At 41.2% G+C, this 12,834-nt stretch overlaps 1 protein-coding gene across 2 annotated transcripts in view; it reads left to right on the plus strand.

Annotated features, from left to right (window-relative positions):
* Positions 1–12,834, plus strand: part of Acot12 (acyl-CoA thioesterase 12) — a 42,039-nt gene that overhangs the window by 8,839 nt on the left and 20,366 nt on the right. The window contains exons 2-5 of one of the 2 annotated variants that reach the window (XM_063281213.1): positions 790–859; positions 7,566–7,626; positions 9,757–9,885; positions 12,524–12,659. In XM_063281213.1, coding sequence (XP_063137283.1) covers positions 790–859; positions 7,566–7,626; positions 9,757–9,885; positions 12,524–12,659 — 396 coding nt within the window. 2 annotated transcript variants of the gene reach the window in all.

Genomic DNA, 12,834 nt, shown 5'->3' on the forward strand with positions numbered 1-12,834 from the left:
AACTGGCATAAACTCACAACAAATCAGTTGCAAATAGCATAAATTCTGGTATTTTTATGTTAAGCAAAACCAATAATCAAAACCAATCCTGGACAAATCGAGTGCAGATATAGATAGACCTCGGAAAATGTCGAGTGCCTCTTCTCCCTTGCTCCGCCCCTTAGCAACACTCTCGTCTACAGTGTCGTTATGCAGACACATTGATGTTCAATGATGAGGGTGGCCCACCTGCCTCTGTGTGCACCCTCAGATTCCCAGGAACATCTCCTCAGACGTGGGAGAAGACATCCTGGATACCCAGGCGCATCCCCTGGGATGTGGGAGGAGATCTCTGTGCTTCTAGTCATCTGTGACTTAATATACTCAGCTACTAGCTGTAGGAGGCAGTGGGTATAGCTTTGATGTTTGTTTATAAAATAAAAGAATGATAATTCTTGGTAATAATATAAAAAGATTTAGAGTCATCAAAAACTTGCCAAATTGTTACTTATAGTCGTTAGATTTCCTGAGCGTTGGTTTTAAAATTCAAATTAGAAGATTCCCAATTTAGGATTTGGGAGAAAGTACTGTAATCATCACACAGTAGAAACAACTTACAGAGCAAAGGCCTGCTCGTAAATACAGGTGGCCTTGAATGTGTGGGCAGTGCGGTGCTGCAATGAGAGAGGGGATGTGTGACCAAAGCCAATCTACGTCAACGTATTTCTTTTTCTTTTTGCTAAGACTTTTAATCAGGGGTACTAACGTGGCATACTTTGACCTGGACTTTTTTGTTTGTTTGTTTTTAAGCTGAAAAGCATGCTGGGATTTCCTGTGTCACAGCCTCAATGGATGACATTCTGTTTGAGGACACGGCTAGGTACGTGGTGCTGTTCTCTTCCCTTCCTGTGGATTTACTGCATCATTTGCAGCTCATGTTTATTGCACTGAATTCATTTGGAGTCAATGACCGTGTTTTCTTAGAAAACAAGAAACACTTAGTGTAAAAAGAAAATCCCCATGTCCACCAGTCGTCACTTTCGTAAGTGCAATTTGGTCTCTGTTTTCTTCAGTAACTCTGGATATCTAATGTGTGGTAGTGTGAGGTTTGGCAAGTTTCCTATCCTCTCATGCTGAAGGGCCTTTTCCTACCTGATAGATGATACTAAGAATCTCTGCTGCCGGGTGCAAACACTTACTGTGTGCAAACAATCTAAATTATTAGGAACATTTTATTTGACAGTGAGCCTGTTCTTAAATAAAGGAGCAGTAAAGAGTTACATTTGAAACCAGATTGTCCTTTACTATGAAGCTTGCTAGCAAGGCAGTCTCGTCTGCCTTTCTCAGCAGGAGACCTAGTAGCACTAGGGAAAAAAAAAAAAAAAAAAACAAGGTCTGGCTTTTGCATATGAAATGAACGGCCAAGGGGGCTGCAGCCTGGGGGAAGGAGCTGCTGTCTGCTCTGCTCAACTGACAGAGTTTCAGCTACCATCAGAGCCCTGAGAAGGATAAATCCAGCCAGAAGTATAATCCATGGCCTACGTATCAGTTAAAATTGGGTCAACCTAGGCTCCTGTGGTGTCAGTGGCTTTGTTGGGGGGAAGAGTAGCATCACTCTTCAGCCACTAGGACCCGAAGACCTGAATGGTTTTCCTGAAGAGCTAGAACTTAAGAAACTGATATTACTTTGTCTACACAAAGTGTGACAATCCATTCTCCAGTGTCCTGTTGTCCACAGTTTGGGCCAGATCCTAGAGGCGCGTGATGTTGGGGCAGTTAATCCCAGTGGTTAGAGCTAGCATACTCTGGGTAGACTGGCTGTGCCCTATCATCTTTGAAGACCTTGGGGTCACCACTAGGAGTTGCGGTCTTTCATAGTAAGATTTTTTTTTTCCATTAAACACCTCAAATGCCATATTCATCAGTTCTCTGACAACTTTGAAGCCACTATCTATGAAGTATATATATAAACTATACAAACTTGGCTTGTTTTCAGTTACTTGCTTTATCTAGGCTTAACACTGAAACATATAAAGAGAGCCAAATAAAGCTTGTCTCTGAAAATGAATTATGTTTGTACTTAGCCTGATTACATGCATAGTTTTGAGCACATTAAAGAGTTTAATCACTTATAAGATGGCTGAGCATTAAGTTGTATGTCCTAATTATCCTTAATAGTTTATAACAAGTTAGCAGCTTTAATAAGATCAGGATTTTACAGTTTTATCCTTGCAAAATTTTAGCCTAAAAAAAATAAAATTTTTAATTGGAGCTCTCTTAATAATCAAAATAAAACTTTAAATCATAAATATAACCCATAGAGAGACTAGGAATTTTATGAAACTATAAATATAGCCCACAGAGGGATTGGAAACTTATTTTATTTTTGATTCTTTTATAGTATATCATTAAATAATATTATAATTTATTGTATGATTTCTTGGATAAATTTCTAGTTTACCCAAATAGTTAAAGCTTAATTAACAAAGTAATCAAAAACAGAGAGGCTAGACTAAAAAAAAAAAAAAAAAAAAACTTCAATTTAATTATTGTTAATTTGAGTAAACCTTAGAAATTCATAATCTTTGCTTAACAATTATATTTTGTTTATTAAACACTTGTTGCTTTTTATTTAAAAATTTCAGGACAAATATTACCATATAAAAATCCATTCTAATCCAAAATATCTTGGAGACTGGTGTCTCCTTAGTCTGAAAAGGAATAACCAGAGTTGATTTCAAGTTGCATACAAGCATGCGGTAACAAATTACAGTTACATGTGTATAGATTTTTAATTATCAACCTTTTGTTACAAGTTTTAAGCTATTTTGTGTGTGTGGTGGGGAGCAGCTTGGAATTTTATAGAATGCCTCTGTCTACATCCTCTTGCCATGGCCTTATGGATCCTGAGAGAAAGAAAGTTCATATTTTAGCAAGAGTTTTGAATATCCCTGGATATTGTCTAACACCCCCTTAGGATGAGGGGTAATTAAGAACCAAGCAGGGTGGGGCGGTGCCAAAGAGTGAGACATCAGTAATTACATTTAGCCATCCTAATTGTTATATAAACCCTTTTTAAAAAAAAAATTGAAATAACAGGAGATACGAGAGTAATAAATAAATTTACCAGCCAGAGCAACTGGATTCTTAGGTGAAGGTCCAATAACCTCGGTTATCTCCTTATGGTGAGAGAGTATTAACAGGTCCAGATAAGTTTAAGCAAACATATCTAGAGTTATAATTGAGAAGTTTTAGACAGATTTTATTTTATAACCGGTTTGCATGTATTTGTATATGGAGGCAGATAACCTGAAAATCTTAAAAGTATTCTTTATCTTATAAAATCATTAAACTGGAGAATAATTTAAGTATCTGTCATGTAGAGGCCATTAAAGAGAAAACTATAAAACCTACAGGAACTACTAAGAAAATGTGGCATCAGGTTGTTTCCCTCTTCTTTACAGACTTTTATTTTACAGATTTTTAACTGTATTCAATAAGTTTACAAGTCTTAAGGTCCAAAAAATTTGTATTTTTATCTCTTCTGTTTTCTCTGTGTCCTAGAGTCAGATGGCCTTCTGACCTAAAACAGAGATTTTGGAGGAAATTTTTAAACAACTGTGCTTGGGTTGGGAGAGGGAAGTCATACCCCAGCTTCAGAGCCACCTTTCTAATGAAGCACAGCACACAAAACGATATTTTTTAATATTAGCCATACCCAATAGAAACCTACTCCCTGGGAACCGAATCAGCAGGAGGGACCAGAGCAAGCAGAATATGAAGAAGACTTGGAGAGAAGAAATTGTGGGTGCAGGCCAGGGGCAGCAGCACGGGAGCAGTGGGCATCGCACAGGGGCCTTATGGTGCCTCCCAGGGTTACACACCAGGGGCACCTGCACCACCTAGCCTATGGTGCTGGTGGCTGGGGGTCGTGTCCCAGCCAGAGCTCCATGGTTAGAAACAGGAGCCATCTGGTAGATATAACAAGTAGGAAAAAGGAAGATATTCTTCAGAAGCAGCGCGAGGGGTAAGAATTGTTGTAAACGGGGCATAGAGAAGTGTCTGCTGTACCTGTAAGGCTTAAACAGCAGGCGTCAGTGATCCAGTGAGAGGGATGGAGATGAAGCAAGGAAGAAGTGGCAAGCTCCATGGGGAGCTAGCATAGAGGCAGCCCCGGTGCCTCTCAAAAATGCTGTTCAGGGGCAATTTGGCTACACTCAGTTCAATTCCCGTCTCTGCAAGAAAACTTGAAAACACGAATCCAACAGGCAATAAAGAACAACAGAAAAGACAGTACAACACAACCAGGAAAAAAAAAAAGAGCTACACAGACATATGATGGCCACGTTCACTCACACACCAAGACCAGAAGGACAGTAGGGCCTCTCCTCTGTCCCATAGAACCAGGCCTATGATCTCATATGATCCTGCCTTTTGTCTCTCCAAATACCTGGACTCTAAACCAGAGCAGAACAATTCACTGCTCAGTCCAAGCTTCAGAAGGCTTTAGCTGGCAGTTCTTACCTTTGATTTGCAAATTTGGAGCAGATGCAATCTGGGTTCCCTGGGGTCTGTCAAGTCTACCTTGGACTTGTTCCCTTTGAGGCCTTTCCCAGAGCCCTAAGTCTGGGGTCTCCCAAGGATCTTGCTGGGGCCTCCAAATGTTATGGAGTTTGTGACACTTAGGAAAAGACTATAAACTGGATCCAATTATAATTAAAATGGTCTACCAATTAGCTGCTATCAAGATGAACACTTTCTGATCCAAATTTGAGATTGTCGGGAAGGGGAGGTATTGGGAATGAAATAAAAACTCTTCTGTTCTGCCAAATTCAATCATTAAGGCAACTCAAGGCAATCTTTGGGTATCTGCATAAGCCAGTTACATAAACAAAAAACAAACCAGTCACATCATAGTGAGTAGAGAGTAATGACTCTACAGTTTTGGGTGGGAAGTCACTGAGTCAAGCTTACTGGGGACTTATCTGCAGGGACTGGAGTCAGAGATAAATGGCTGGTGGGTACCAAGATGGATGTCTTACTCAAATTAGAGCTTCTTCAGCTATCGAAATTGCTTCAGCAGCTCGTATGAAGAAAATTTCAAGCCAGGCAATAATAATATTAGGAGAAACAGTAGAGTGCATCGCAAGAACTCATCTCTGACCTGTAAGAACAATCAGTTACCTATCAAAACCTTCTGTGGCCTTTCCTCTCTGTGAATTACCCCAAAGCTAGTTCTAGTCATGAAGTAAGTTGTAAGTAATTCAGGAAATACTCACAAGATTTTGAAAACGTGACATAACCACGATCGCTGCATTGGAAGCTATTCAAAAGAGCTCTCTCCCCGATAGTTAAACTACCAAGTTCAATTACTTTCTATGTTTTAACTGCATATTAGTTTTGTTGTATCTGTTTCTCATTTCAAACACTTATGCACAGTAGGCTCGAATGTGGAAAGTACATTTCACCCTGGTATATTTAGTTTCCGTCCCACTGCTTCCAAGGTTTCTTCTCTTAAGTATCTATCTTTATTCTCTATAATTACCCCTTTAATTACATTAAAATATAAGTATTTGTTCATATTTTTAACAATTAGATTCCAATATATTGTATCACTTTCCCTACCTTTTCCGTACAAGAGTCAGCCTGTAATACCACCCTGGAGCAATGCTCGCCGCTGTCCATCCCTTTAACAGGTGCTTTGGCATTCATTATATAGACTCCTATTCAATTGGTCCTCGTCAGTAAGTGCTGAATTGCTTTTGCTATTACAGATAATACTTCAATATATGGATTTATGTGCTGCATGTTTATATTATGTGTGTGTGTGTGTGTGTGTGTGTGTGTGTGTGTGTGTGTGTGTATTGGGAATAGATGCCTAAACACAGAACTACTTAGTCAAAATGCAAATGCATAGGCCAAGTCACTCATTACCTTAGTCTCGGCTGCGAAGGTTTCTGAATGACCTTTATCACTCTCTAAATTACTTAAATTCTTCTAAATGTTAAGAAAAGTATACTGCAGTACTGATTTATTCTCATCTTCAACACAAGAATTTCTTGTTTAAAGATATATATCTATGTGCGTATGTAGATCCCTTTCTTCTAGTTTTTCTGCCTGGACTGTTACAGACTGTGAGAGATATGGTATATGGGGCCTCCATGTGTGCACAAAGGCATTGAGTAGATATGGTCACTCTTCCAGGAACACCAGCGGATTTACCTCATAGACTGTCCTTAATACAGCTGAGCATGCCTCTCTGCTGTGATTAAAGTGGAATTAATCGCCATCCTTTCTAGGAGCCTGAGGAGGACCCCGTCTCCAGGGCTTTCATCTCTGATAAGAGCGGGTTTGAATTGTGGCCCAGCCGGTTGCTGTCTGCATTACGGTTTAAGTCCAATCCTTGTTGAGAGTGAAATGGGAGTCATGATGTTGACCATGCGGGGTTATTGCACATGGGTGGCAGGCTGTTCCCTGTGACTCAGAGCGTTTGGCATGCTGCCTGGTGAACGCACCGCGTTATAAAGCATTCGTGTTGTCACTGCTGCGGCCACACCGAGGAACAGCTCTCTATTTAATGACAAAGGTTTCTGTTGCCAACGGATTTTTGGACTCGGTGTGTTTCTGTACCTGAGCCTCAGAGAAAACCTTCCGTCATCGAACTCAGCAGCCCTGACTCATTCACTCCACCTTAGTTCAGTGCTACCATCAGTCAAAATTCAGTGAGCAGAGTAAATTAGAAAGGCCCGTGATTCTTCTAGGGAAGTCAAGTACGCAGATAAACGAGGACGGAAAGAAATGATTTTAGAAGGAGAAAGAAACCTTAAAATATTTTCATTGCCTGGAAAAAATAATCAGGAAAGCAGAGAGGTTGAAGGTTGAGGGAGGTAAGAGCTGATGTCAGAGGCTGGAAGGAGACGAGGTGTTGGGGTTGGGTAGAGCACACAAACATAAAAGTATGGAGAGACCTGTGACAAAGTGGTTCAGTTGGAGTCGGGCGGGATGAGGGCGTCAGAGGAAGTCACACTGGGCGGCTTTTAACTTCTGCTGAAATGAAGGGATCCCTTTTGGGAAAAAGACTTGACCTCAAAGTTTTCAGAGTTACAATAGCAGTGGGAGTCCATGGGCTGAGGAGCAGCTCTGAGGGCCCACGTCTATCTAGAAGGCTGACTGATGGCCTGGTTTGTTTCTGTATGCTTGCTGGTCTGTTTGTTGTTTACCTAAGGTTTTAAAATAAACATCAGTGGCACAGGTCTACTTGTTGCCCTGTCTGAATTTTCTATGGGGAACAGCAGCTACTCACAAACAGATCACCGGATCTGAAATTCATTGACACTGAATAGCTACAGTATCTATTGTAGGTGGGGTCTTGTACTCTGTCCTTGCAAGAGCTCGTTTCTGATTAGAGAGAGTCTGTTAACCTTATAAGCATGATTTGAATGGTAAACACCTGTTCTGAAGGCCTTTGCTTTTAGCTTTAATCTGAGTTTTGGATACATGCGTATTTTCAGCTGGTTGGGGGAATTGCTTTATGCCCAATGAGGTGTGCTAAGATCGCTGAGACCTTTCTTTCTTTTTGAAAACAGAATTGGACAGATTGTTACCATCAGAGCAAAAGTGACTAGGGCGTTCAGCACAAGCATGGAGGTGAGTGGCCCCCGCTCCTTAGGTCTGCCCGCTGAGGCTCATGTCCTCATTGCTTTCAAAGAACTGCCCAGTGCTCAGAGTAAAGCTTCAGTCTGACACGGATGCTGAGTTTCAGGAAGCCCTTGAACCTGTAGTCAGAGGCACGATCGAATACTAAGGAGCTGATCCCCCACTCAGCCATCTCACTCAGTTCAGTGCGGTACCAGCTATTGTAGGATACACACAAAGTCAAAATGTGAGACGGAAGGGCATTCTTGTTGTGTTTGGAAAATTGTAGACCCTATTTCTTACTTCTTCTTGCAATATTATTACCCAAACTCTGTCTCCACCCCCTTACACAACTCTTCCTCTTACAGTGAAAACTAGTCAATAAAAGGCCTCTTGCAAGTTGAAGTCTTCTGTGGGCTCTATGAATGTCTAATGTTCGGTGAGGTCTGCCTAGAGAGAACTCAGAACATTCCTAGCCGTGTGGGAGAGCTGAAAATAGTCATCTCCTGCTCTCTAATGTGAGGCAGGCTCCTCAGAAGTTATTCTGGTCTAGCCCTGTGAGATTTTGCTATGCATGCTCAGATTGATATCAACCCAAAGACCCAAGAAGACTCCATGCATATTTCTAGAATTCTCTCTTTATATAGAGATCTCTTTTCTGGTATTCTGCCCAGTGAATTTCAGGTCCCTTGATCTGTTTGATTTCTGCCTCTTTAACTCAGCAGACTTAGGTTTCCCTTTTGGTACAGTCGTCTGGGAACTACCTTCAGCGTGAGAAAGGACTATTACGTTTCTTTTCTTTGTGTTGCTGTCCTGGGCATCAGAACCCTCATCATCTGTTTCTCATATGCAGAAATAGTCACTTCCCACATCTCTAGTCGTCTTCTCATGGAGTATAACTCCCAGTTCACCTGCTCTTCCCTAACTCAGCAGATTCCATGACACATACCTCAGTCCACTGTCCTGGTAGCTGACAGCGTCTGAACTTTACCACTCCAGAGTTGTAGCCGTGCTTTTCCTGTTTGACCTTTTATTCTTCCTTGCCCGTTTCTCTAACATCAAAATCTACGTGGGTAAGGGTTATTTATAGAAGTGAGGAATAATTGGCTTATATCTGGTGCATTACTACCCAGTAAATGTAAGATTTGCCACACACATACAAATTTCTGATTTAAATTAAGTGACTTAAAGTGAGTCGTGGGTTATTGATTCTTTTTGTACATGGTGTTCCTGGCGAAGATGTAGAAATACATACACTTTATTGTTCATTACTCAGTGCTGAACTGACATACCCTGGCTTGCCCATTACTCTTAGAAGATAGTGTTGCTTATCTGGCTGAGATATGAGGAGAGCGTTTATTATACCAAATCTGAGAGTTTTTTTCCCTGTGGAGTGTAAGTGTACAGAGCCAGCCTCAGGACTCTTCAGACAGAGGACGAGCCATCACTTTAGCATCCTCACAAAATACTTCGGTCACTTGCTGACTGCCCGGAGGACGACAGACGGGGGAAACCAAGCAGCAGCTAACATGGCAATTCTTCACCCATTATCATGGAGTATAAAACCTAATGACTAAAAATGAAAAACAGTGACAGTTCCTCTCCTGGCAGGCTGTCTTGTTCTTGAGGAGGGATTCACTAGTAATATGATTTTAAAATGTTTATTGCAGCAAGACATCTTTTTAAAGAATTAGAATGTAGAACTTTAAATGCAACATGATAAATTTATAATGTATGCAAACATTGATGTGCATCTCATATACACATTAAAAAATACACGGACAGTAGTACATTCAGATGTGTCCGTGTGTAAGATCACGTTGTGTATATGCAGTGTAACCTACATGTATCTGGAAGAAAATTAACCTAAAAGTTAATAAGTCCTTCCTGTGGGTAATAGGCTTGATACAACATACTCTAAATAGCTAAATCCCACATATTTTTCATGGTAATTGTGTGCGTTCCTAAAGTCAGAATAGTTTCATTTGTCATGGTGTGTAGATCGTCGCTGAGATAGTAGTCACGAAGATAAATTAAAATGCTTATGTCTTTTCAAAACTGAAAGGAAAGCTTGGAGACGTGCGGGATGCAGTTGAATCTGTTATCTATCGGGATGACGGGCGGTTTGTTTTCCTTCCCCAGATCAGTATCAAGGTCAGAGTCCAGGACAAGTTCACTGGCATCCAGAAGCTCCTCTGTGTGGCTTTCTCGACATTTGTAGTTAAACCGCTCGGCAAAGAAAAGGTACATTTTCCTCTCGGCAAAGAAAAGGTACATTTTCCCCGTGAGCAGACACCTTCCTTGTAAGCTAGGGACAGAGGAACAACTGCTTCAGAACGACTTCCTTCTGACTGCAAGACTCACTCCCTCGAGACTTTTTACTCATTGATATTTATTGGTAGTATCCCGTGTCGGCATCATAGAACTGAACAAGAACATCTTTGGAGAGGAACATCTTAAAGGAAAAAAAAAAGGGACCCAACTTAGGAAAAAGGAAAAACAGTGTTTTAAATCATCTGGAAGTCATGTCGACTTCTCAAAAATATTGCTTACTGGATTAGTTCTTTTTTTGGGTTATGGAGTTCAAAATTAAGCTGAACTTTTTTTTATTTTTAGGCAGGAAAGGCAAGGTGTTGAAAGTTATGGTCCTGTCATTTTTTTAGACCTTCAGGAAACTATCAAAGTTGCTGAGTTAGTGAACTCTAAAAATAAACTTTAGGGCACCAGGACTGAAAACACTCTTGAAAGAAATACTGTGTCCTCTTACACTGCCCAACTCCCAGCTAGCCAGAGCCCAGATCTATCACAATTTAGGATGCCATGGTTTCTTTTTATTGCTTCTATTTAAGGGAAACCAACACATTTGAAAAAATGTAATAATTCAAATTATAGTCTAAGTATTTCATTCAAGAATCGTCAGAGAGTAGGGGAAGTGGCTTCTTCTAACCGTTTCCCAATGGCAAGGTGTACCACTCACGTCTCCCTCATGCCTGAGTTCTTCCTCAGAGTGTCTCCTATGCCAGCGCAGCTGGGACAAAGCCAGGTCTCTGCTGAAGCCAGCGGAGCTGGTCACTGACCACACTCTGCAGCTACTCCAAACCCATGCTGATGGCACAGCTGGGCTAGAGCACCACCACCGCTGGCTGGTAGGTGACCCCACAGAATTTTGCCACTTGGGGTCCTTTCTGTATTGCACTCCTCATACTAAACGTGCTGCTTTCCATACTGAAAAGCACATCTGCTACTTACATTATCTAAAAAAGAGCAACTTTCTGGGCCATAAATTGAACCTATGAAGTCTTTGACAGAGCATCACAGAGACCCTATGTTCACGAGAATCTTAGCCATAAGAGAGTTCTTGCTTTAGTTTCTTCTTGAATCTCTCAAAATCTTTAAGTTTTTTTAGAACGAGGGTGTTATGAGACTGGGTACAGAGTTCCCATACTTGACAGCAGATAGATCACCATTAACCGCTTTATCTGGAAGAGGCTGTCTTTTTCCCTTCCAGCCTCAAACCTTTCATTTTGGATTTAGGAACAAATGGAGTAGGCACACACTGGGCCATCTCAGTCCCTTCTCTACAGAGACAAGAAAGGGCTTGCAAGAGCCACTCTTGGAAGCCTGCTGCCTTATGATGCTACTGCAACCGGCTACTTCAGTCAACATAGACTGTAAGGCACCTTTCCCAGATCAACTAATTGTCCAATTGGGACTTTCTCATTTGATAGCAGACCGTGTAGAAATGTGAAAGGCTGTGGTTTGGTCTGTACCACAAGAAATAGCAGGATCACTGTCCAAAGTGAGTTCATTCCAGGATAAAACTGGCAATGATTAACAAGATTTGGCTCAACAGTTAAAGAGGCCAAGTAATTAGGAGAAGGACTCACAAGACTGAAACAAGACGAGAGGGGAAAGGATGGCCCGGCCACCTTCAAAGGGCTTCACCTTCCAGGCAACACTTGCTCTCAAGTTCATTTTCAGACACACATAATGGACTTTGTGGACTAGGGACCATCATGATGGATGCAAGGGTCTCCATTTCAGGGGAGGCTGGGTATAAATTTCTCAGGCCACCTAATATATTCTATTGACCATGCAACCACCTGTGACAAGGCAAAGCTACTGTTGTTCTAACGCAATCCTGACAACTGAGGTAGGGAACTCAGGCAGAGTCACTGTCAATCTGCACATTCCAACAACCAAGATAGGCGACTCAGGGAGCTTTGGACTTTAAACAGCACATTAAGAGTCACTAGATTTTTCACTCTTATCTGGGTGAAGGGACAAGTTCAGACTGGATGAATCCTGGAACTGCCAAGATCTTTCCACATAGAGTCAGCACATGGGCATCTCTGATAGCGCTGGAATCTGGACTCTGTTGCATCCAGGGTTTCTAGAGGTCAGCTGAAGTGTTATGATAACATATTGATTCTTTGTTTGCCTGTTAGACACTGTTTTGATGAAATCTCCATATTGGGACTATCTCTTGAGACAAGATAGTTTTCTTTAGAATGCCTTTATTGCCTCCCCTTTATGTCTTAATTTTGTAAAAGACAGGAAAAATTATAATAAAAATTCAGTGACATTATAATCTCACACCTCATTTGTTGATTTCATACTTTATAGAATTTTCTATTCTGTAATTCCACTGGAAAAAATATAAAATGAGAAAAATAAGCAAGAGGATCTTTCAAATGAAAAAGAACAAAGCCCATTTTTGGTCTTTTAATTGCAAATGTTTGAAGAAAAGTTCTCACCAGAATGTTTCATAGAATCACCGATAAACACTCCATTTACTTGAGTGAAAACCCATATGGTAGGGCATCTGCTTTTTCAAAATTCACACCGGGCATCCATGATTTAAGGAAGCAGTGAATGACAGAGTTAGAGATAAACTTTCTTTCTCTAGGTTCACTTGAAACCTGTTCTGCTTCAAACGGAGCAAGAGCAAGTGGAGCACTGTCTGGCCTCCGAGAGGAGGAAAGTCCGGTTACAGCATGAGAACACCTTCAGCAACATTATGAAGGAAAGCAACTGGCTCAGGGGTGAGTAGGTCTACACACTGGCCGTGGTGTCGGAAGGGGCTTTCCTAGAGCACATGTTTCCACGACGCAACTTGGATGGTGCTAGGTCTGTTTTTCTGACATACTCAGAAGGTAGAAAAGAAAAGGACTGGCTATTCAGAGCACACATGATGACCTAGGCCTCTGGGGTGGGATT

Source organism: Rattus norvegicus, chromosome 2 (genome assembly GCF_036323735.1).
Source record: "Rattus norvegicus strain BN/NHsdMcwi chromosome 2, GRCr8, whole genome shotgun sequence".
Classification (NCBI taxonomy): domain Eukaryota; kingdom Metazoa; phylum Chordata; class Mammalia; order Rodentia; family Muridae; genus Rattus; species Rattus norvegicus.